This window comes from Melospiza georgiana, chromosome Z (assembly GCF_028018845.1).
Source record: "Melospiza georgiana isolate bMelGeo1 chromosome Z, bMelGeo1.pri, whole genome shotgun sequence".
In the NCBI taxonomy this organism is placed as follows: Eukaryota; Metazoa; Chordata; class Aves; order Passeriformes; family Passerellidae; genus Melospiza; species Melospiza georgiana.
The window spans coordinates 63,515,535-63,541,946 of NC_080465.1; the positions used below are offsets into that span (position 1 = coordinate 63,515,535).

A 26,412-nucleotide genomic window follows, 5' to 3' on the forward strand; every position below is an offset into this window, starting at 1 on the left:
CTCTCTGTCTGCTGGCTCCAGCCAGACAGGTGAGACACTTCCCTTTTGTGAGTTTGTCTGTGGTTTTTCCGAGTATGAGACCACAGCCCATGAAGGGTTTTCTCTGCCTCTGATGGCAGTGTTTGTAAAATCAATAGGAGTAAACTTTAGTTTTGCAGATCATACCACTTCTTGCTTCACAAGCATTACCTTGCCGGAGGCACAAAAATGTAAATTCTACTGGTCAAAGCATCCGTAGCCTGAGGCCAATCTTTTTGTGAAAAACTTTCTTCAGAAGAGAACTTTCTTTTTTCTGTTAATACTCCTGGGATAATTATTTTGCTGGCAAATATATTCATTTGCCTGCGTTTGCTTTTCCATATCTGTTACCTTTTGATCTAAGAATCTGCTAGGATGAGAGCATACATTACTCTGAATCAGACGAGTGTTGAAAGCTGAAGCATTTGCTTCTCTGCAGTTTTGCAATGAATTATGCATGACAGAGGAAGGAAATCAGTAGCCACTGTACTTGTTTTGCTTGCTCTGCCACTGTCTTGGCCTAACACACTCTGTTCCCTGACCCCTTTTACAGAAGAGCTGTTTCCTGCAGAGGAACCTATTCCTGTTTGTGACATGCTTTATCTCAAAAAGAAAAATCATGCCAAGATCTACAAATATTTCTTTCCTAAACTAATTGTCTCCCACAATAAATCAACTCTCTTTCTCTATCCTGTGATGCCCCCATACTTTCTCTGGGACAGTCTCTACACAACCAGTAAAAGGAGCTTTGGGGATGAGCTTTGGTGACTGTGCTGGAAACGAAAATATGTCTACATATAACTACTGCATGGGCTTTCAAAACCAGACCTGAAAATCTGGATATCCCATTCCAAGTGGATTATTATATGGACTGCATATTCTTGGTATCAGTATCATTGGCTTCCTGTCTTCCAAAAAATTATGCACAATTGTGTTCCTGTAACTTACCTGTTACATAAACAATAAGCTGTATTACAGCAAATGTATCAATGCCAAGGAAGGGCAGAGAAATCTGTGAAAAGTCAGTGAAAATACGTACACACACACAAATCCTCCCACACACATTGCTACCGCTGTTACATGGAGAAAGGTGGGTTTTGTTTGCTTTTTTTCTCTAAATCTCACTGAGGCCTCCTCTGGATGCAGTTGGGTTCATTAATTTTTTATGAAGAAGGTTCACAGTATGAGAACTTGGTTTACAAGGAGTAGAATTTAAAGTAAGAATTAACAGACTACAAAAAGAAAAGCAGAATTAAATACTCACTTTAGATACAAATGGCCAAATTACTTCTGCATCAATTATGAACAAAACCCCCCACTTCTATTCAAACACTTGTTCCTATGACCTTACCCTCACATGGCGGATTGTGCACAAATTAAGCATTTGTTGGATGACACCTTAAAAAAATTACAAAGATGGCCAGGGTAATTACTGTCTTTAGAGATGAACGATTTGCCTGTACCTATATTGTTGCATCTCTGCCTAGTGAGAAACTTCATCTCACTTTGTACTTTTGTTATGCAGGTATATACTGGCAAATAATATATCTCTGTACAGCTTCATTAATTTTGCATAACATTTCTGAAAATTCTTAATGCTTACAGTTAAGATACAGAATATTTGAGTCTTTTAAACCCTTGACAAGAATTTGGTTAACCGCATGTGTGGGTTCACATATTGGTTATAGTGCATGTATAGTCAGTCACCTGTGAGAGACAAAACAGGATTTTTACTCAAATTTACCACATGCTGTGCTCCTAACAGAATATTTGCTTCCCTATTAAGCTCTGTGTTGAGACTTCATGCTCTGAGTGATCCAGCAATGACCTTTTTATCAACTTGAGTTCTAGGCAATTCGTAATATCATTTACTCTTTCACAGATCAGGCTTTCATAGGCAAACAGGGGAACTGTTTGCAAACAAAAATATTTTTGTAATTTTCAGGATCTTCTTTGAAAAATAGAGTAATACAGTTCTTTATGCATGTACATATTAAACATACACAAATCTAAAAATTGCAATTCACTCAGGACCCCTGTTTTCTACTTGTATAGTCAATAACTGTTAAACATATGCATACTAATGTGAACTTTATTTATTATCTTCATTTTGGAAGGTGATGTTGTGTGTCACTACAAAGCGTGATGTTATTTGTGTCCAACTGCCGAGGGTGGGAGCATGCAGGGGGTAAAGAGTGCACAGTGACTGAAGTGTGAAAGCAAGGGAGATGAAGAATAAGAAAAAACCCAACCAATTGTTCCTACAAAGAGGGGATATCAACATTTCTAAGCTTCATATTTACACTCATTCTAATTCCATAATCTGCACTGCAAAGTATTTAATCTGGCTCATTCAACATGATGCCTGTGGAAGAACTGAAACCCACCCTGACTCACAGATTACAAAGGACCTCTTTGATGGTCAGCAAGCAATACTGTACACAAAAATAGGGAGGGGAAATGAAAATTTTTACACAAGTTCTGTGCTATTAATTCCTTCAACCTGATGCTGAGATGTTGTGGAGTCTCCCTGATTTGAGCTATTCTAGAAAGATCTGGATACAGTGCCATGTGCTCCAGAACAGCCCTGCTTGAACAGAGGTTGGACCACATGACCCGCTGTGGTCCCTTCCAAGGTGACTGATTCTGTGATATGGGCAGTGTCCCCCCACCTGATTCTGAATATCTATTCACCAAAGATATTTCTATGCATCTCTTTGATTTTGAACATGTTGCTACAATGTCAGTGACGAGGAGAAGAGAATTTTATGAAGGAAGTATATTTTGGGTGATCACTCTGTTTGGAGAGTCTGGAATGAATGTATTAAGTTGCTCAAGGAATCACTGGCAAAGGCATTTGTAAAGCAAGTTTAATATAGAAGTGAAAGCGTAAAAAAGTTTGTTGGCAAAGTTCACTGTTTCATTTACTGAATAGTTAGAGCACACAGAAAAATCAGACTAAAATTTGAATCAATCAGTCTAAAAATAAAATTGATTTACATTATAGAAGCTGGGGATGAAAAAGGGTTAAGGATGGGAAAGAATAAGGATTAAAAAAAATAAGGGAGACTCCCCTATTGAATCACAAGATTCAGAGTGAATGCCTTTGCCAAACTGAGCCTTAGACTTGATCAAATGTTTAGGCCTAAAGGTTTTAACATCACTTAAACCTAACAGTACTCAACAGCACTCAATCGATAGCCTGACTTAAATAATTTGTCGGAAGATTCTAGAGAATTTGCTGCAAGCACAAGAGTAGCTCACTTATAGGTCTAACTTACCAATCTGAAGTACCTAAGCATCTAAGAGCATTCACAAGTCATTTGCCATGACATATTCACAGCTGTACGCACCTGTATGACCCAGAGGAATATGTACAAGGTATATACCTGGGAAAAACTGCCCTCAAGTTCAGTGAAGGACTCACATGGGATGCCTTTGTGCCTCCTCATTGGGTGAAGGGTTGAGCAGGGGGTCAGTGTTTGCTGCGATCGCTGAGTATCCTTCACTGGCTCCAAAGGGTACCCACTCCCAGGGGATTTCTGGTCACACCCCACAGTGGCCCAGGGCAGTTCAAAGGGTCTCACTTGGCACCACTGTTTTTAGGGTTGCAAGAAAATTGGCTTTGGCCACAGTAATTTCCCGCATGAAGGCCAAGGCCTAATGGGCATTTCTGAAGTCAGTGGAGCTCGAGGAGACAGCAGGAGATGCGCCACCACAAAGAGGTTACATCCTGAAACTCAAAAAGGGTAGGAAAACAGGAGAGGTCCAACCCACTCTCTAAGAAGCTTTGTAAATAGATTTAATGGAAAAGAAGGATTGGCAGTTACTCAGACAAATCTGCAGGCAAAACATTGGAAATATCAGAAATGGAAAATTCTATGGGAATAAGATACTTAACCAGAGTAACATCCCAGCCCTCAAAACTGAGAGACAAGTGGTGAAGGTCTGTACAAAGCAAAAAGAGAAAGGTGTGAGTAGCTTATAGGGAATAGAGACTGCAAACAACTTGGTCTTATATCTTCATTTTTTTTAGCATGTTTGGCTATTAAAGCCTCACAATGAGTGCTTACTGTATGTTTTCTGCTGGCTAGCAGAATCAACCCAGTGGCAATTGTGAATCTACTGTGATTCATGGGATTATAGATACTCATATCTTCTAACACTTTGTATTTCACTGCAGTGAAGGACAGAAAAACCTGTTATCAATGGAAGAACATTAAAAAGAAGAATGCAACCAAAACATGCTGCATATGGAAATTTATATTATACTATTAAAAAATTAAAAAGCAGAAATGTGCAATATATACTACTGAGTGATGCTTATCACAGAATAATTTTTCAGAAGTATAAATGAGACCACAGATAACTACAGTGTTTTTTGCTGTTACTACAAACATACACCAGTCATTTGCACTGGAGCTGAAGGAAAACTATTAGATCATGGTTCACACCCTACAGATGGAACAAACCATCTTCTGCTCATGAACTTCACAGATATTAAAAAGATGATATCATCTGAGATCCATCCCCAAAAGCTACCAATTACACAAAACACACCCTGAACTCACTTTGGGGTATCTGTCAAAAAAATGGGAAAAAATAGGCATTTCACTGGAAATGCTGCATAGAAAGACACTGCTGTGTTTCCATCAGTTTATAGCAGGTCTAGCAAAGAACTTTTCTACACAGAATAATTGCACACATTAAAATAATCCTGAAATACCACTTTGCTTTGATTCTCCAATTAGAATAAACTATATATAAAGTCAGGCCTTTGTATGCTCTGTTAACAATTTCTCAAAATTATTATAAATTAGAATACTCACCTGTCAACCTATTCAGCTTGGAAAAAGATGAAACAAAGAATTCCCTCTCTAGGGAAAGCAGCTGAGTCTGCTTGGCACTTGTAAATACAAAAGAAATTTTAAAAGTTTCAAAGTTCACATTTAAGGAGAACGTTTATACAGACTGATTACTTTGAAATTTCTCTATGATCTGACTATGCCAATTTCTCACTAATATATCAAACATGACAGCTACAAACCTTTCAAGAAAAGTTAAAGTTTCTCTGAATTTTTTCATTATGGGTTAAAAGCACAAGATCATGTATCAAAAAGGCTAGGCTGATCTCAGAAGATCCCAAGATTGCTGTCTCCCAAAATTCACAGATTCATAGAATGGCTTGGGTTGGAAGGGACATAAAGATCATCCAGTTCCAACCCCCCTGCCATGGGCAAGGACACCCTCCCCCCAGACCAGGCTGCTCACAGCTCCTCCAGCCTGGACTTGAACACTGCCAGGAATAGGGCATCCACAGCTTCTCTGGGCGACCGACCCTGTGCCTCACCATCTTCACAGCAAAGAGTTTCTTTCTCCTGTCTGACCTAAAGCCACACTCTTTCAGTTTGAAGCCATTCCCCCTTGTTCTATCACCATATGCCCTTATAAGAAGACCCTCTCCAGCAATCCTGTACCTTCAGGTACTAGGAGGTAGTGGTAGTATCATCTCTGTCTAAAATTGTTTCTATTATATACAACAACTACTTCCCCCTCCCCACACCAGGATTCCATAATGGAAAAAAAAAAAGAAGGGGAACTCTATTACTTGCTTCTCCCATCACTCCCTGTCATGCAAGTAAGTGGCCAGACAAGCCCTTTTTTTTTTATTTAGCAAGTTACAATTGGTAGTACAAATTTAATCTGCAAAATAGTAGTCCCCAGCCATACAATTAAAAATCTCATAAATTTTCTCAAGCCAGAGGTGGCCTTTTGTACTTCAGTGTTGATTACTATTTTAGAACTTCAACTAGCTGAAGACACAGGGAAAAGAACAGGCATTAGGAAAGAAAAATGTATTTGTGAACTCTAGGAAGGGTCAAAACCTTCCCATAAGTGCTAGAACAAGTATGACCAGAACATAGAAAAATAATGACTGGCTAAAGCTCACATTTTGAAGTAGGAAAGGTTACTGCTTTTCACAGATATTCTGGCACTAAGGTGACATAAGAATGAAACAAATGCAACCATGACAAACACTAAGACCTTCACTGATCAGTGCAGCTACAGATCCAGATAGCATCAAACCCAGCTGACAGCTTTTCAGTCAGAGCTGGATGACTATCCCTAGCTCTACATCCTTCCTACATAAGGTGAAAAGGAATTGAGGGGAAGCAGAGGAAATCATGTGATTTGCTCTGATCAGGAAACTCATGGCCTGGGTCAGAAGTTATCTGGGGCCTCAGCTGTCACTGCTGTCCCACAATACACAAAATTAAGTCTGTTCTCCCAAGCATGTCCCTGCCATCATCCTGGCTCTTCGAGGATGGGTCTCTTGTTCCTCATACACTGGACTTCCAGTGGTGCCTTTGGCCAGAGACAGGGTCTTATTGATAGCACACTTAATCTGCTACTGGCTCCAAGAAATTTGTTCCTCAGTTTTTGGGGTTTTTTTTAAATTTCTTTACTGCATAATTTGAGCCAGGAATGGAAATCCATCTACTTGTATACAAAGCCTGAGCATGAAGAAGAAATTACAATGCCTTTTGGAATGGGTTTGGGGACTCACCATGTTTCAGACATGAGAAGTGTCTTGCTCAGTCCTTGCAGGCTGCAACAGCTGGTGCACTTGAAGAGAGAGGCTTAGGTACATCAGTGGCCTTAACTTCCCACAATTACAACATCACCTGGCTGGCAATCACCACTGGAGAGGGCCCAGGACACTTGCTGTCCCAAAGCAGGGTTAGTTAAAGCTGCTCCTCCATAGAAAAACACTCCAAAGGTGCACTGCCAATCAATTCCAGTGCCTGACCACTTAATAAAAACATTCCTTCTGTTTTTGTGGAACTGCCTGCATTTCAATGTGTCCCCACAGACTCTTTTTCTCTGCCACTGGGCCTCACTGAGAACAGTGTTCACCTTTTTCACCTTCTTCACTCCCCACGAGGTAAAGATATGGATAGGATGCCCCTGCATCAGTAACACCGCTGCTCCTTGCTCCCCAGAGCTGAAATGATTGTAGACTCAGCAGCTGAGGACAGCTTTGAGATATGTGGCTTCCAAGACAGACCCATAACTTCAGTCACCATCAGTGTCTCCTTTCCAGTGTTGCTAGCTTGTCTCTGAATGAAGAGTAGGATATGCTCCGCAAACTTCACAAGTAAACCAGTGTTAAAATAAGACAGTTTGTATTATTGACACAGCACACACTACAGAATTACTTGATACAAGAACAGAAGACACCCATAATTTTATTGCCTTGTCAGACATAAAAATTTATTTATGCTATTTCTCAAGTGTTTAAATTTACACAAAAGACAAACACTTTAACTTCAGGTCCAATTGTTCATCAGTAAGCCCTACATCAGAATACCCCTGACGCTTCCAAGGACAACTTTTACAAGACGCTTAAAACAGCAGAATATCATAAATAATGGCCAACTTCACAAGCCTGAGGATCACCACCTCATCACTATTTCTCTGCCAAGCATGAGAATAGAGGAAGCCTTAAAGCCATTTTAATCCCCAAACACTATCACTACTGCACTCAGAGCATTTACATCACTGCCCTGCATTAATAACACCAAACATTAGTTAGTCGTAAAGATTTATCACAGCTTCCCCTAACAAAATTACTTTTCTTTTAAACATAGAGAGAACTGTGCATCAAAACAACTGCAAAATACACAATCATCCATTTGGCTTGGTTTTACAATAAAAATAGTATTGGTCATCTATCTGTTAACTTCAACTCTTGTGTCATACTCCTTATCCCTCCTTTCTCACTTAGACCAGGCAGTTTAATTGTAGCACTGAGGTAGCATATTTTAATTGAACAGAGTAATATGTTTGATATTGTGCCTCTTCTCCTTTAAAGCACAAAAAAACATCCCCACAGTTTTTCAACATCTTTGGAGAAGACAAGCATATAGTTTATTTACAACAGACACTATTTTGAATTCAAAGCACAAAGCATCTATGAATGGTAAATACATTATACCAGCTTGAATGAATGAGAACATATACAAGAAGAAGGAAATATGTCAGTTTTATTAGAACTAGGGTTACATTTTAGCCCTATGGCACCTATTGTGCTCTATTATGAAATGCATCTTTACTGTCCCTGAAATTTAATTTCAAAGACAAAGATCCTGAAAAAGGGCAGCTGTGCCGCTGTTCTAAGTGATTTTCACACTATTGGCAGAGACAATTAATTGCAACAAAACCAGATCAAATCAATGGACCTAATACAAAGTCAACAGGAATTAACAACATGAGTATACTAAGAGAATCAAAGTTAAGGCAGAAGGTATGATTTAATGAACTGAAAGCACTTTCCATTCACTCACAAGTTAAAGCTGAGATAGCCTTAAAATAATTAAAGAAAAATCAACACTAAAAAACAAACAAAAAGAACAACCCAAAAACCAATCAACCAAACAACCAACAAAACAACAACAAAAAAATTTAAAAAATCAAAACAAAACAAAAAACCCACCACTGCAAGAGTAGAAGCCTCCTTTCCCAACAAATTGAGAGTAACAGTATCTTAGCTTTGCCCTTCTGGCTAAAAGCTTTAAAAGACTAAGCTGAAGTCAAGCTGTACTCAAGACTGCAGCCTTAACTTCTAGACTGTTTATCAAAGTAGCTCTTACAGTCACACCTGTGTATTTAGAGAGACTAAACAGTGATCCTAAAGAACAGGAGTAATTTCCTGCTCTGCGTGCCACACTTGTACACAAAGCCTTGTAAAGCTCCGCTGACCCAGGCTGGGTCTTTGAATTCCTTCCTCCATCTTTCACACAGGAAAGCAAAAATTTTTACTGCAGTTAAAAATCGCTTGAGTCAGCCTCATGCATAGGGGAAATTGGGCTTTAAGACGTTAGAAAGCAGACTGAGAATGTAACTGAGCTGACAGAAAAACATCCATGGAAACACCCAAACAGCTGAGGGAAAAATGCTTAAGGTATAATGACCAATTCAAGCTGTTTATGAAGGCATTGATGCTAATCTTTCAAGTAACCCAAAATGCACTCCAACACCTGTTACTAAAAACTTAAGGCTTTTATGAATACCCTCTTACATACAAAAGGAATATTAAACAGAAGGAACTTGTTTACAGTAAATACAAACATCTGAAAAATCTCTGAAACCTGTTTATACAAATACTAATAAATTCTTTAATATTTTGTACAACTAGAAGGTGCACAGATTGGCATTCAAGCAGTCAATGCTGGCAAACATCTCTCAGACAATAACATGATTTACTTGGATAACAATATAGTTTAAAATGCCATAAATTAAAAAATAAGTTAGTTCACATTTTTCCCCCAGATTTTATGTACATCTTAGTCTTTAATGAGATCGTGCAGCCTTCTTCAGAAGCTCGAGGTCTTTCTGACGGCTTTTAGTTGCTCTGGCACAGCCATACTCTTCCAGTTGCAGAGGGATATACTTTTCTATCTGAACGAGCCCATGCCCAGCAGGACTGGTAAACAGCTTAATCCAGGATGGCTTAATGTTTCCTCTGAAGCCCAGAAAGGCCAAGCTTCCTGTGAAAGAAAAAGCTCAGCATTACCAAACCAGCCAAGCTCACTGCAGCACCATACAGGACTGGTTAGGTAGGCAAAGGCAAAATTCTTTTCCCCACATTATTCAGGACATTTATCCACTCTCAGCTTTACATGCACCTTACAAAGAAATAATCATTTGCCTTTTCCTGTCTCAATATTTAATATTAAATACCCTGAAATCTTAATTTGAAAACACAGCTAATTGGACAGTTATAAAACCTGCTTTTTCAACCACAACTTGTGGCATCACTCTGAACAGATGAGAGCTACTGCCATGAGGCCTATAAACTCATCATGCCTCAAAATACCAATAGCTTCTCATTTCTAGCTTCACGTTATTTTAGATCAGGAAACGCTAGACAGGCACAGGAGATTGCTTAAAGATACAATTGCTGGGTGAGGCACAAAATACAGGCTTTAGGAAAAAAGCCTGGGACTCTTGTGTGATCCACAGCCACAAAGAACTGCTAGTTACTTCTCTGTTTGCAACAAGCTTCCCACAATGGGATAAAGGGGTTTTCTGCCCCATCTGCTAAAGGACTGCTCAACAAGAGCTGACACACAGCAGCCACACACACACCTTCTCACACACCCCATAAGAAACCCACCACACCAACACGAACACAAAGACCAAGGTGGTGTCAAAGAAATGCGCAACATTTCCACCAACCATTGCTCTGAAGATAAGGTGGTTTCGCTGTCCCCAGGGACATTAAGGCTTCACCTAAATTATTAGGAATTGCTACATCACCTCTTGTGCTCAGCAGAATGATAGACCTGCAACAGGAACAGCATGACACAGCAGCTATTATAAACACATTTTTTTCATATTCTGGCTACACACCTTTCCAGCTAACTGCCCTCAGTATCCAATCCCTTATGGATGCTTATGACATGGAAATAGTCAGCCCTTTATGAAAGTGGTACTTAGAATTTCTTGGTTTTAAACTGACTTTAACTTCAAAATCATTGGAAAGTGTTATTTAGATACAGCTTAGTATTTTGTATCAAAAAAGTCAAGTTTGGATATTGATCCAAATTTAGAAAATTAAAATACTGTTTATTAGTATATAATAACTGTTAGTTATACACTAACTATCTTTATTTAGTAATAAATAATTCTCTCCCTACAGGGAGAAAACAATATGACATCTTTCACATAGTTCTTACCACTGTCCTTATTAAACAACAAGTTATTCTTGTTTAAAGCAAAGCAGTGTTATTACATGATGCTTTATTAAAGAAAATTATTTTTGAGGAAAAAAGCAACACCAGAAAAATTTTAAGTGCTCAAAATCTGCTTAGTTTTCTTAAATAAGGATACACTGTCCAATAAATTGCTTCTCTGTTTCTCCTTTTGCCTGAACTTCGACATATGTTTTGTTCACTTTCAGCACTCAGGTATCATTATCTATTTGTCATTATTTAAATCCTTGTCAGAGAACAGAGCTACAGCTTGCAGGACATACTGGAAATGGCTGGTCATTGCACATACCTTTGTGGAATTCCAGATTTTAAATATCCATCTACATGCCTAATGTCTACTCCAGAAAATAATTTGTTTCCCAACACTGTGCCAGTGCAGGCATCTACTACAACAATAAGTATTCCATTACCCTTGAAGGAAAACATGGTGTCATTGACCTCAATGGGAAGAAAAAGAGAGAAAAATAAGTTAATATGAATCGAACAGCAATTCTATTGCACTCAGTGGTAATCAATCTTACTCCGGTTTAGACACAGTAATTTCCTTACAAATACCTGCTTCTCCCTAGCAACTCTTCAGTTTTTCCTTTGAAAGGACACTGCTTAATGGGATTTCTGAAATTGCATGGGAGTCTTAAGCCTGTAGCTTCTACAGGAATATTGCACATTCCAGGTGACATAGTACTTGCCTCAGTCATCGCTCCAGCTTTGGGAAGCTAAAATTCAGACACTGAATCCCCTTGACTTCTTTACAGTAATACAGTTAATTGATCCCTGCAGCAGGTTAGTTCCAGCCCAGTTTCTTCCTGCTGCTTTGGATATGGCACACACATTCCTGGAGAAGTTTGCAGCTGCAAAGGTTAAGCTGCTCAAGTTCCATTTGTCTACCTGAATAACTGAAAGTTCAGCCAGGCCAACAATGACACTGCAGAATGTAAGGAAGTACCATTAAATGGTACGTCACCTTCATGTGCAACTCTACTTCAGCATCTGAATGGAAAAGTCAAACTAAACTACTTGTTATACAGTATCACATCACTGGGCTCATTTGGGTCACACCAGAACAAATACAGAAATCTACTGATTCTTTAGCAATTGCCACTTAGAGGACTTCAGCAAAGCTTAATGGCTCATGTGACCCATCCCGCTGATTTACTAATCTGCTTGCACAAGGACAATTTCAACAAAATGGATTTAACTAACAAATTTTTAATTTATGTCTTCTGTTTATTTCCAAAACCAGCCATAAATGTATGCCCACACATATTTAAACCTGAACTGAACATTTTAAACTCTAATGGGAACACTTCTCTCTTCAGCAAATAGGACTCAAACATAAAATGGGGCTTTGAAGCCTCACTTTCTAATGTTTAAACATAAGCTTTTTGACTTTACTTTTTAAACAAAAACCAATCTTTTCATTCAAGTGAAGAAAACTGAGATGTGCATTATGAAGAGCTGTACCACTGCTACAATACATACTGCTATAGTGATATTTAAGAAGAAAGCCGTAAAGAATACTTACATATATAAATGCTTGCTGGCCTCTGCTTGACTCTTTTTCATCAGATGAATTAATCTGCACAAGGAGGTAGTTTCTGTGAGGGTCAGTGGTGAACACCATCTGGATATCGAACAAAACAGTTAAGCACACATATTAATGTTTCTTCAACACTTTCTCATGCCAGTTTACAACAGACAGCCGATGCTCCAAAGCAAATATATCCATTTGTCAATGGCATTATTTATGGTACTACTAATACTAATAAATACAATGATACATAGTGGAACCTATTTTATCTCTTAATTTTAATATTTTACTCAGCTTGTATAGGTGAGACAATTTCAAGTTCATGTTAATTAGCAAAGATCCAAACAGAGAGAAGGTTTGCCATGTGGATCTATGCAGCAAAGCTCTCCATGTATCACAGACAATACTGCAGTGCAAGACATCAATCCACCTATGTCCCTTTTCTGTAGTACTTGGAGCAAGAGTTGCACAAAAGAAGAAAAAAAAAAAAACCTTGAAACCATGCTACAGAAAGGACTCCAAACCTTCAAGGAGTCCAAGAAGATTAACAAGCTGACCACTGCAATTTGCTAAGTACAGTATTCTGCACTGAAAGACTGAAATTTGAACTTAAATTGAGTAGACAGCATCACCAATCCTACAGTTCATGAAAGTTTTAGCTTATTTTATTTTACCTGAGTTGTGCCACATTTTGAACATGGTACAGTAGTTTTTTCTGGCATCTGCTTTATGACGGTTGGTACTTGGTAGTACTTTGGGTAAGCTTTTGCCATGCAATTACTTATCCCTTTTGATGAATCTTTGGTCACAATCTTGATCCTTTCACATCCCTGAGATGAGCAATAACTGTGACCATCCCTATTATATTTGGCTTGAAGAAATAAAAACAGTAATCTATACAAAAAGGGGAAAAATAATCTAAATTAACTGATGAAATATAGGTATTTATATTCAATCTTAGCAGCTATATTTCATGATTTTCAGAAGCAGATGAACTACAGTATTCACTTCTGCACCACTATTCAAAGTTCTATTACACTATTACAGTTCACTATAGTGTAGGAAATACCTAGCAACTTATCTAAAATTCCCCACAAAAGAGATATCAATATAAATGTAGATGCTTTGCAAAGAAATAACAATCCTTCCTCATATCAGTGGCTTACAGGAAACAAAAACCATATTGCAGAGCATGAGTTTTTTCCTTCCTCATAGATCTTTGCAGATATGCAGCAGAAATATTCAGTTTCACCCATCAACACTGAACGATATGGTTGTGCTACTTCAAATGCCTGGAAAGGCATTTTAGGGTGAAAAGCTCTTACACAAAGCAACATAAAATGTCTGTTCAAAATTCATTTGTGAATTTTCACAATTCATTTGTGTATTTATTATAGACAAGCACAGTAGCAGGTAACAGAACAAAATAAATAAGAGAATAAATTATAAATTCAGACTCAATGTTTGCAAAACTCGCAACTAATGTACACAGGACTTAATTTACTGGAAGCTGATCATATCTAAAACGTCTCAGAACAATCATAGTGGCATCTGTGAGAAGTAGTTTTGAAAGAGAGATTATGACTTTTAAGTTCTTTTGAGACAGCTGAAAACATATTAGGATTTTCAAAAATATAATTTTTAAATGTTGGAAGAAAAAGTTTCTTGGAAATTTATAGAATTTTCCGCTTAACAAGAAAACAGATAATTTCTCTGAAGACTAAGAAATTAAATCCTAAAAGGCACTGCTGCGCAGCACACCAGAAATACTGAAAATATAGTAATATTTTCCCCAGACATGGAGTAGGAAATATCTTTGGCCACTGTGGTGCTCGTGGAAAGTATTTCAATGACAACCATGGTGGTTTGGAGATTTAAAGACACATGAACATTCTTCCAAAGAGTTTTGGAGTCCTCCTCAACAGCTTTCCTCTTGGGCAGGTGCCTCAACCAGTTGCTTTTGACACTTTCAAACTGGACATTTCAAAGTTAAACAACATCTTCTAGCAGAGACAAATGAGAAGAGTTACCCAGTACTGTTGTCAAAGTAAAACCTCTTGTCTGATTGATTCTTTTCAAGCTCCATCATTGAAGATACAGGCGTGTAGCGCTCCACCTTGCTTGACAGAGCAGATGATCGCCTTTGAAAGGTTTCCAACACTATAAGAAAATCTGTCTTTGGTTGGTAACAAAGACCAACACGTATCCAGTCGTTCCTAAAACCAATATAAAATGTATAAGTGCTCACAGGAACAGTTTGGGTGTCAATACAGAGCAAAGAGATCATTCCAAAAAAAAAAAAGAAACAGGAACACAAAAAGCTCTTAAACCCTCAACCAGATGACCAAATTTGCATAGTAACTGATTGTCTCAGGATATATTTGATTATATACTTCAGAGATGTTTAATAAGTTCATCTGCCAACAAAATCAAGTATGATAAGCTATTCAAGTGCAATTCTGCTCGACTTCACTATTGGTACACCATCCTCTCCAAAGGCTTTTCCTTAAAGACACTGTACTGGACAAGTGTTTAACTTCAGATGCAGATCTGTAGTTTAATCCCATACTTTTGTATTTGTAACTATGAAAAAAAATAAAAAAGAAAACAAACCCAAGCTCTGGTCTTCCAGATGATTGCAAACTCATACAAAATAATTTTGCAGGACATAACTTCAGTATTGCCTTATGGATCAAAGCCACAAAAGAAAATAAACATACTTGTTGAAATTAATGAGATACAGATAGGTGACATTTGGAGCTTTTCCATTCCAATGTATTGTATAGCCCTTTTGGAGCATCACCACTGGCTGGTACTGCTGAAAGGCAGCTGCTCTCTGATTAATACCTCGAAGAACCATGGGATTGGCTGGATACTCATCTCGGACAATAGTCATGGATAGATTCTGTCCATTCCAGGTTTGGACATAAACCTATATGATATTTAAGAGGGTGAAAATAGGAATATTTGATCTCTTTTGCAAAAGGAAACGAAATTGGGAAGCACAATCAGGACATTATTAACCAAAATGCTGCAATCCGATGTTCTGACTTATATAATGCACAAATCCGTCCTTAAAACTATCATAGATTTTTCCCACCTTCCAGACAAAAAAGGGTATGAATGAGAAAAAAAATAATCAGCTATAACATCTGGCCACACAGAGCAGGAACCAGAATGGGAACCTGTAAGACTCATATTCAGAAGGTGTTATTTAACATCTCTAGAAAACAAACCAACAAAACAACCCCTTAAAATCTACTCTGGGAAAAAAAGCAGACAGCACTTGTGTGGAAGAAGACATCTTCAACAAAGATGTTTTAGCAGATACAGCTGCAACACAGAATTCTTGGCAAACTCATTTAGTTTTATCTTGCAGCTTCTGATACTCTACCCTCAGTCTGCTGAGAAGAAGCATGATGTATACACAACTGGCTCAAAAAAGTGATATGTATAGAAGTATCTTTAAAAGTCAAAAAATTTTGAAATGCAAAGACAGGTAATTTTTTTATTTGTTACACTACCTGACTCCACAAGTAGTTCATACTATACATTTGCTCCAAACAGAAAGCCAAAAGTACTAGCCTGTGCATAGTTCCCACTGCAAACCACTCCACTCCATTCTGTCATGTTAACGCATTTGGGGTGTTGAATCAAGTAATTATCCATTCGGCCCACATAGGTATCCCTGTAGTCAGTCACTGAGCCATCTAGATCATGAAATATTGAGTTCTTGTCACCATCCAGATCTCCTTCTTCAAACCAGGGACCAGGCTTCCCAAAGAAGGCTTTCAAAGAAACCTGACAACAACCAGAAGTTTTTGTTTTTCCAGAGGCTGAAACACAGACTTACATTTGCACATGTGCAGAAACATGGGAATTTGACAAAGCTGATTAAAAACTTTACAGCAAGGATAGCAGAATCTTGCAAAGCAGACGTGCTTGGTTTTACTAATAGGCTCAAGCCAGCTCTTGCTTCTGAACAGTGTTAATATTTGCTGCAGAAAATAAACTACTAAGGATATATACCAAACCTTAAAAATCTTATAAAAATTCCTTTTCAACTTTACCACAAGCCATGAATCATTCAGTGCAATGTATCCTACATCTCTGTTGGTATTGGATTTTTTGGTCAGGAGACAAAGGAGGTGTGACCTCCAGCCAGGAGATAAACTCTGAAGTAGGTAATGCGTAGAAAGGATGACATTCAACTCTTGTTTATGCATGTTAAATACAAGAAAAGAAAATCATTTGCAAGACTTCAGGAAAACTTGTAGTAAACTTACATTTGGACCAAACTTCACAAGAGAAATGTTATTTTTTGGAGTCATCTGCCATGGATTCTTCATCAGGAATCCAACTGCACTGGTAAATCTGTCTGGAGTTGGCACGAAGTTTTTAAATGTGCACTTAGTAAGGTGAATAGGTCCATCATAAATCTGAAAGCCTCTGATTGGAAATGTCCTGTTGATGCAAGCAAATATTTATACCATCATGTAACAAAATTCATGGTACACTTGAATCTGTGTCAAATACATCTCTTCTCAGAAATCAATAAAGTAACAATTACAGAACAACTCGCAAGATAGAATTTAGCAAAGGAAATATGATTTCTGTGCTTCTCTAATGAGTCAAAAAATCCCCTACTCCTAAATTTTCCCGTTAGCGGAGCTATCACTCTCCATGTGCAAATGTACCCCTTTTTCAACATGAGAAATACAGCAGAAAAATAACACCTCCTGCTCTTTGATTGATCATGATAACTAAAAGTGACTGCAGACGGGAAGAAAGCAAATGTCATTTCTAACTTGAGAAAGGAGCACACAGAGAATGGTAGGCTGGTAAGGCTTAACTTGACCCCCAGGAAGATGGTGGAGCAGCTAATCCTAGAAACCACTTCCACATGCCTGGAGGAATGGAAAGTCAGGAATAATCAGCATGAATTCACCAAGGAGAAGCTGATAAACTTTTGTGATGAAATGACTGGTCTGGTAGAGCAGTGGGAGAGCAGAGGAGAGGGTCTACCAAAACTGCAGTAATACTTTTGACACTGTGTCCCATACGATCCTCATGAGTATGGGCAGGATGAGAGGACAAATGGCTGGGCCCAGAAAGTGATGGCATAAAGTCTGCCTGGTGACCAATAATGGGTGATGTACCCCAGGGGTCAATATTGAGTCCAGCCTTGCTCATCATTTTCATTAGTCATCTGGATGATTAGGCCAAGTACAGTCTATGGGCCAAGCTTGCAGAGGGCACAACACAGAGGGAAGCAGCCGAAGCAGCAGAGCGTTGTGTTACCACCCAGACAGACCCTGACAGGCTGGACAAATGGGCGGATGGGAACCTCATGAAGTTTAACATGGGAAAATGCAAGGTCTTGCACATTGACAGCAACAACTCCTTGTGCCAGTGAAAAGGACCTATGGGTCCTAGAGGAAGCAAAACTAACCATAAGCCAAACAATATGCCCTTGCCACCAAGAGGCAAAAAGTATCCAGGGCTGCACTGTAATAAGTGTTATCAGCACACTGAGGGAAGTGATGCTTCCCATTTTTTCAGGACTGGTAAGACAACAACGTGGAGTGCTTGTCCCCAGTATAAGGGAGATACTGAAAAGTGCAGCAAAGGGCACAAAGATGATTAAGTCCCTGGAGCATCTCTCATGGGAAGAAACACTAGGAGACATGCTCAGCCTGGAGCAGAAAAGCCTCAGGCAGTAATCTCAATCTTCTGAAGGGAGTGTGCAAAGAAGATGGAGTCAGGGTATTCCCAGTGACAAGACCAGAAGCAATGTGCACAAGATGAAAAATAAGATGTCCCTACTAAACAACAGGAGAAACCTTTCACTGAGTGACTGATCACTGGCACAGGTTGCCCAAGAAATTTATGAAGAATCCACCCTTGGAAATATAGTAAAGACACCTAAACGTTGTCCTGGAACCTGAGCCCTAGGTGACAGTTCTTGAGCAGGGGAGTTGGACAAGATGACCTCCAGAGGCCCCATCCAGCCTCAGTTGTTAGGTGATTCCACTGAACAAGACTGAATATCTCATATCACCACCACATTAACTTCCCCTCTTTAAATGGCTGAACAGCAAAAAACTAGGGTGGCTGAGGGCCATGTCACCCTTTGTCCTACTTGGCCAAGGATATGTGGGGACAGAACCTGGAGCCATGTGGGCACAGCCAATACATTGTGCTACTTGATACCATCTGACATCACAGCTGTGAAGTGGGGGAAAGGGACTGTCTCTCATTTTCCGAAGGGAGAGCATTCCTTTTTCTGGGGAAGAAGTGGGGTAACACCAGTCCTGGCCAGAGGATTTGTCCACCAGGAGAACATTTGGGGTGCTGATGGTCTCTTGGCCATCTTGTTCTTCATCTTGAGGGCTACCCAGTGCCAGGTTGAGTGGTGAGCATTTTTGCTTTTTTTCACATAAATCACCTTTGTTTTGTATACTTTTGTTATTAATATTGTTGCTATTATTGTTAATATTAATTAATTAATTAATCTCATTGTTTCCAGTACACTGTTCTTGCATCAGCTTGAGATCTCTGTCTTTTGTCTTTCTCACCTGAGGAGCTGGGCAAAGGGAGTGGCTACATGGGGCTCAATTTCCAGCTGGGCTAAAACCAAAACAATCTTCTTTCTAATTCTGTTGCAAGGGTAGGACTTGGTATTATGTTAAGCAAGCACCAGTGCAAGTCAAAGAGAAAAGAGAAGGATCGTGGTCACAGACAGTGATTTGTCACAGACAAATTGCAGTCTCTAGTCCCAAGCTGATCTTTGAAATTCTCTTATCTGAAAGCTCTCTTCTAGACTCAAATACTATTTAAGTCTAAGGTTCAATTTGAGTAGGATAACTTAAATTTCTACAGAATAGTAACCTGTGGAAGCATCAGATGAACCTGCTTCAGTAAAAGGGTGAAAGTGACTATGCTGCACACATAGCATTAAAAAGAAAAAAAGAGCATCACTTTCAAAGGAGTCTTAATCTCTGACAGCTCAACCAAGAAGGGTCTTTACATCTGATACAGCAAATTTTTCTTGTATTTCTACTTCCTTCATTCTTGACATACTTACCGATTTCTAGGCAGCGTGCGTGTCTTGTTGTCTATTCCTCCAGTTCCCACATATTTATTTTGTCCACCTTGAAACCCATAATTCTTGCTCTCACCTATGAACAGCGACTCTGATACCTCCTGGCTGGCACCTTCATCATTTGGGAAGCTCCCATCACTATCAAAGCACATCAAAGACAAATTTTTAGCCAAGACTCTCCAGCTTGGTATAATATATACCAAGCCATAACACTACTGTTTACTTCTGTAACAGCCCTCCTCAAGCAAAGCAGTATAGATTTCATGGACAATACACAAAACAATAGATTTAATCATTAACATTAATAGAGGCTAACTCACTGAAATGTTCAGCAGATCCAAACATTAAAATTTCTAACTCCCTTTGTAGTGGAGCATCTTTTTATTTACAGCTCACTTTTCCAGTCCTAGAACTAGTTTTTCATAATCTCAACAGCAGTAATTTCAGTTCACACCTAAGTTTCTTGATATTCATCATTAGAAAGATACTCGACCCCTGTAAATGCTCGCTCCCCTTTCTTTACACACTTTCAGCTGTTCAGGAGGAAAAAAATACCACCTAAGGAATCATACACTACCAAGAATATCTTGATAAATATAGCTTTCTGGTAAAGGGGCAACAAGCTGTGGTGTAAACCAAGCACAGGCTGAACTAAAGCAGAAACTTTGGCAGCTGTGCCAGTTTACAGCCTCTATAACATCATCTGCATGACTGGAAATATAACCAGGCCCCAGACAAAAACTGCAGCCTTATGAAAGCATACCTATTAATTTTAATACATACATGTAGATTTTCTAAGCTTCTATACAAGGAAATACAGAAATTATTTAAAAAGTACTCACCTCGCAAATGTCAAACCTATTCCATTGTCTGCAAACCTACAAGAAAGTCCAAAACATCAGTTGTTTTTTCTGAATTATCCTACAATTGGTTAATATAAGAGCACATCCTGCTATGCACTGAAAAAAGCTTGAAGTTTTCTATTAATGAAAAATATAACCACTGCACAGTTAACTTTTCTAAAAGCATTCTTGTTAAAAAGTAGTAAAATTATTTTCTACACATTTTAAACAGGATTTGAGAGCTTCAGGAAGACAATAGAAATCCCAGTCTGAATTTTCTGTCTCTACCACTCTCAGGCTTCTTTTCACTACAGCTGTTTTTTATGCTGTTTAAGGCAGGTTCTCATCTAATCACATATAGACTTGCATATTTGAAGTAGTGGGATGGTATGAGAGCTGGTCATACTGAGAAGTACCTAAAGTTAACCATCAATCCTCTCCTATAACCTTGTTGTAATGCACTTTCATAGACAAAGCCTCAGAGAAAACAGCATGCAGCTATTTGCTTCCAAATACCTACCCAGAGTTCTGAATGAGGATATCCCCTCCCCTGACCCAGGCTCCATGATCATTGTTTTTGAAAGAGATTAATCTGTCAATCAGGGCAGCAACTCGGGGCTTTTCAGGGTCTGCGTCTTGATGAGGTCGGAACCTGGAAGAGATAAACACTTAGTACAAGAAAACTTTTTATTTTACATGTGCCATATATGCTGTGCTGAGTGAACCTGAAAGACAAACAATCATCTGATGGACAAATTTCACTCTGCTTAATGTTTGGAATGAAAGAAGCTAAAAGCAGGTACATCTCTGGTCTTCACTAGTACTAGAAAAGCATCTGGGGTACCACGAAGCAGGAAAGTGAAACATCTCTTTTCCAGTAATTCTAACAGGCTTAGTCTCTCTAAGTTTCTTGAGCTGTCTTTAGCCTTCCTTTATCCCCCTTTTCTTTCTGCCCTCCCTACTTGTAGTGAAGCATTAATGTGAAAGTTTGATGAAGGGAATAATAAACTCCTTGGAAGGACACACAGGGCTGACATTGGTTATGCAAAAACAGTCTGGACATTTGTCTAACTGATCCTTCAAATATTTCAAGTTTTTCTGACATACAGCAGTGCTGCTTCTTAGGGCATGCCTGAGTTTTTTTTTCATTGTGTTGCTACCAAGATGGTCTTGTACAGTAAATTATGACTGGAATCTAGTTTAAATAGTAGGAAGAAACAGTCTGATTAAGAACTGGTGGCATTTTCACTTGATTACTCCCAGGACCCCAGACAAAAAGTAATATATTTTAAAAAAGTGCTAACAGGCGTTTTGAGTGGGTAAAGATACCTATGTCTGTTATCCCAAACACCTGATACTCTTTTGTTGAGATTTGGATCTGCCCCTTCCCCATGCAAGGGAGAAATGAGAAGATAAGTAAATGCTAGGTATTCATAGACTCAGTCTTCTCAAATAACATTTAAATCTCTCCAGTCTGGTTCCATGTACAATGATTAGGGACCTCATGTAGTTATGCAGTGTCTGATTCCTTTTCTTTCTGCTGTGAAACACACATTTCATGCACTGAGTTTCTTGCATCCTCAACGCACTACAGGCTCTCAGAGGGCATCTTGCCCCTCTCAAGTTCCTCTCAATTATCTGTTACAACTGAGGTAAACCGCAAGGGCTATATGGATTTTCTGCCAAAACAGGGAACTAGCAGGTTCATTTCCAAATTTTGAAGTATCATCAAAATTTGGAACTTTCCTCTTTGCATTTGTAGCAGTCATTTAACTGTCTTTGTCTTAAACACAGGTCAATTGACAATAAAGACTCTATGAACCATATTTTCCATGCTAATACTCAGTTAACACAATAAAATGTTGACAGATACAGCTATTCAATATTCATATAACCAGTATCCCAGGCTATTTTATTTGAAGTCCAGGACAAGACTAAGCAGGTACAGTATAACCTGGAACTTCCTAGACTCTCCATTACCTTCTCTCACTTTGTAATCTGAAGAAAATGTGGTTGATTGTACCACCTCTGCAAAGAGCCTTTAGTAGAACTGTACTACCGCGCTATGACTTCCAAGTCTAGAAGGAACAGCAGAAACATTCAACAGTAGGAAAGGTGCACTACTGAGTCCTTTTTCTAACAATTAGTTAAAACTCAGTTATAATTCAGAAGATTAGATTTTAAAGGAATATTTTCCTATCAGCAGCAATGCCAGAAAACATTTTAAGCACGGCAGTAGAGCATGTTTAAAATGGTGTCCTCTAAGAGGACAGAAACTATCCTGAGCAAAAGCTCAGAAGAAACCCAAATCCTTTAAGAGATACCATCTCCGTTGTTCCCAAAACAGATTAATAAATGAAGGAAAAGAATACATATGAACTTACTGCCTGGTTATAATTTATAAATTATTTTATTGTCTTAAAATAATTTTTCCCCATTGGATATAAGAGCAGTCTCAAAACTTTGCCATTTTTCACTCACTTGAAAGAAAATATCCTTTACCTTGCATTGTTGTCCAAAGAGAGATATTCCCTGGGATCATCAGCACTAGCATTAGTTGTTTTAACACCCTTATCAATGAACAAACCAGCCTGAAATAAGCAAGAAAAGAAAATTCATAATACCCAAAATTTAGGATAGAGCAGAACTGAAACTTTAAAAATTTAGGCATTGCATTCTATACACGTATTAGAAACTCTTAGATCTTTCCACTTGGCTTAAATTGCATATTGTCTAATGAAAAACAAGCTAATTAATATAATAAACCAGTCAATGCTAAAATGATACGAATTATCTGTGATTTTTAAAAAAGGCAATGGAAAATGATCAAAGTTCACTTCAGATTTCTTTCACAACATCTATTTCAGGTTTTCCATTTATTACCAGATGCTGGAAAATCTGGAAGCCAATCCTGTGGTGAGTTCAAATTATTCTCATAATTGGAAAAGAAAAGAAACCCCAAAACCCACTGTGAAAAATCCTTTGTGTTTCACTTTAAAACTAAACTACCTTTGATCCATGCAGTAACAAGCTTGAATAATCCAGTATGAAGTAAATTACTTGAGAAAATAAAAGTGTGAGGAAGCATTTGCGCTCTTTTACTTGAATTATTTACAAATACCTGTGACTGACTACTTTCACCTCTGATCCAAATCAGGATTACAACTGAGTCTTATACACAAGCAGATTCTCAGACCTGCTAGTGGAGCTCTCCTTCAACATGGAACTTTAGCACACAAATTGCTACCCTTGTTTAAAGATGATAATAGCTATACAGGTGAAAATCTTTTCTTCACAATGCACTTTTGTATTCAGCATGTCCTAATTCCAATCTGAATAAAATGCCCTACGTTCCCAAAAACATTATTAACACAACTTATATCAAACACTGCATTTCTTAGTATCCCAGACAACTGTAAGGCAAAATCAGTTTCACTTGGCAAAAAAAAAAATTCAATAATGATTTTATGAGGTTTCAATTGTTAAACTACGAGAATCTCATGCAGCAAACAAACACAATTAATTATTTAGAGTTAGGTGGCTTTGTAAATGTCATTATATTTATACATACACACAGAAACTAGATTCCAAATAAAATACTTTAGGGATTTCAGCTGAAGTGAAACTTTAGCTGGATGTGGAAAAGGTTTAAAAGTCATACTAACAGAACACTCCTCAATGACTGGAGGCTGAGAACTTCATAAGAAAACTGTTGCAAATAAGTAATCTCCTGAAGGCAATATTAAACCCTAATCTCTAGCCAAGATTGCGTCACCATGTGCAAGCACCTGAGACTCAGAAAAATAAACTGTAGCAACTCCAGCAAGCTATTAGATGAATCACTGCTATAATAAACTTGATTCTTTGAGGGTCAGCTTTCTTCAGAGTAGGAAACAAAGCTGTAAACAGTAGCATCTGAAATGCTACTTCTGAAAAAAGTAGTTTATTAGAAAGATTAATTTATTTCAGTTTTTGTATCTTACTAGGCTCTGAAGCACTGAATATCCGAAACGCAACTAAAAAATATACCCATGCTGATTATACATTGGATTTTGTGCTGCGTTTGAACTCCAATGTAGAACAATCTCCTACCCAGCTTAAAATGCAGACAGGTTGCAATATAGAATACTGAGAGATAAAAACTTCACCTGTTTTTAAGTAACATACTACATTACCTTAAAATTAGAATGAACCCTGTTGTTATAGAAGATTCCTAGGGGTGTAAGCTCTGATTTGGTTTCGATGGCTAGACTATGAGAATCTCCTGTAGCAACCCTGTGGAACAAATACCAGATTCCTGCATCCTGCAAGTAATGAGAGAATAATATACTTATAAATGATTCTGATACTATTACTGGCGCTGATATGTTTTTTAAAATAAAGACTCAAACAAAAATTTAACCAGTGAAAATGCGAGATTTTGCAAATAAGGCTACATTCTAGTGGACAGTATCAACTAAAAAGTGTTTTGCTTCTTAGTGAACCATTCAACACCACATATTTAAGATGTTTTAATATTTCAAAGTAGAAAAGTGTTCAAATTAATGTAACTACTGCATTTCAGTTACGTCATCCCACACACTAGATTTTCTTTTACTAGTAGATATTACTACTCACAGTAAGATACTCAAAATCATTCCTCCTATCTTTACTCTTTCAGTCTGTTAAGGTTGGTTCAACTCTGCTCCCATCAAAATTTAAATGGCACAGCCAAAAACCACCTCAAGAGCTTTCAGTAGACAGAAAAAAAAAGCACATCAAGAAATCTGGCCAGTTCGGGGCACTGTGCCAATGACATGCAGTAATAATTTTAGTATCTGTTCCTTTTCTCTACTTCTTTAATATCTCTGCTCTTAAAGAAACTGGATTTATTTGCTAAATGAAACCCACAAAACTTCCCTCTCAACTACATCTACGTTTGCAAGAGGTGGCATCAGGACAAGACCTGCATTGGAGACATCTACTGACATCAAAACTTTGGCCTGACCAGAGGCCGTGTGCCCTTAAAAAAAAAGAAGAATCACCCCACAAGGCACATTAAAGAATTAAATGGTAGCTAAAGAGACTTTGGGTCCTCCATCTCATGAAAAACAGTCATCAACCTTTTCAAGAATCATGGATAAAGACAATCTACCCTGGCTTAAAAGATTCCATGCATTTCACTCCAAGAATATAATAATTTTCCAATGAGTGCTGGAAATTCTACTTTACAGAAATGTTCCCATCCCAGTGTGTAATGATGACGCACTGACATTTCTGGTGATTAACCATTACAAAGCAAATATGGATGTTCCATTAATAAAAATACCAAAATCTTACCTCACATATAATTAAGTACAGCTCTGTGTTTGGCAGGCTCAAATTCTACCCAAAACACCCCCTGATGCTTGAAAATAGACTTATATAAACTTAAAAGCTTGTTAAGCCTCTGCAGGCATTCAGAAATATGAAAAAGGTTGCGGTTTTTTCCTCTTCTCTCTCATACACACCAAAACATCTACTGCCTGTAGAGCCTTTCAATAGGTTTCACTGCATAATTAAAGATCTTGGGGAGGAATGGAACTATTTGGCTATGAATTGCTCTAGTTTATACCAGAAAAAGTTCTATATTGCAGAGTCTGTATGAACACAGTTGGATTATTCTATTTCTGAAACAATAAGCTGTGTTCCCTTTATACTAATGTGTTTACATCCATGTAAGGGATGTACATCAGAGTGGCTGAACTTTGTAAGACACAAATGTGTGCTCCAGTCAGGCACATCTTGCTAACTAAAGCAAGTAATATCTACTGGGATGAGCTACACAGGCAGAGAAAGACTTTACAGGACTTAAGCACCAGATAGAGAAGCAAATAAAAGCTGTTTAACTCAGCCTGCAAAGCCTAAACTAGGTATATTACGCAAAGCAGGCAAAATAGAAAGACATTGTGTTGGACAAAAAAGAACTGGTTTAATCTGAGAGGTGAGTCCAGATCCCTTCTAGTGACAGACAGTCAAAAAACCAAACAGAAGCAAACCCACTGCAGTAAAAGCAACAAGAATTAGACCACACAAAAAACCGAACAAAATTGTCTGACTTTTTATTACTCCAGATATTTCAATTCAGCTAAGTATTTTGAATCCTATTCTATTTACTAA

At 38.2% G+C, this 26,412-nt stretch overlaps 1 protein-coding gene across 2 annotated transcripts in view; it reads right to left on the reverse strand.

Annotated features, from left to right (window-relative positions):
• Positions 1 to 7,275: 7,275 nt before the first annotated feature.
• Positions 7,276 to 26,412, reverse strand: part of CEMIP2 (cell migration inducing hyaluronidase 2) — a 37,513-nt gene continuing 18,376 nt past the window's right edge. Inside the window, exons 10-23 of one of the 2 annotated variants that reach the window (XM_058044069.1) lie at positions 24,450 to 24,578; positions 22,777 to 22,865; positions 20,795 to 20,926; positions 20,275 to 20,310; positions 19,415 to 19,570; positions 16,614 to 16,791; positions 15,913 to 16,128; positions 15,048 to 15,259; positions 14,358 to 14,543; positions 13,002 to 13,221; positions 12,322 to 12,420; positions 11,086 to 11,234; positions 10,261 to 10,367; positions 7,276 to 9,569 (exon numbers count right to left, since the gene is read on the reverse strand). In XM_058044069.1, the coding sequence (XP_057900052.1) occupies positions 9,373 to 9,569; positions 10,261 to 10,367; positions 11,086 to 11,234; positions 12,322 to 12,420; positions 13,002 to 13,221; positions 14,358 to 14,543; positions 15,048 to 15,259; positions 15,913 to 16,128; positions 16,614 to 16,791; positions 19,415 to 19,570; positions 20,275 to 20,310; positions 20,795 to 20,926; positions 22,777 to 22,865; positions 24,450 to 24,578 (2,106 nt within the window). In that variant the 3' untranslated portion in view covers positions 7,276 to 9,372. Of the gene's footprint in view, positions 9,570 to 10,260; positions 10,368 to 11,085; positions 11,235 to 12,321; positions 12,421 to 13,001; positions 13,222 to 14,357; positions 14,544 to 15,047; positions 15,260 to 15,912; positions 16,129 to 16,613; positions 16,792 to 19,414; positions 19,571 to 20,274; positions 20,311 to 20,794; positions 20,927 to 22,776; positions 22,866 to 24,449; positions 24,579 to 26,412 lie in introns of those variants that run through there. The other variant, XM_058044070.1, reaches the window with a different exon arrangement.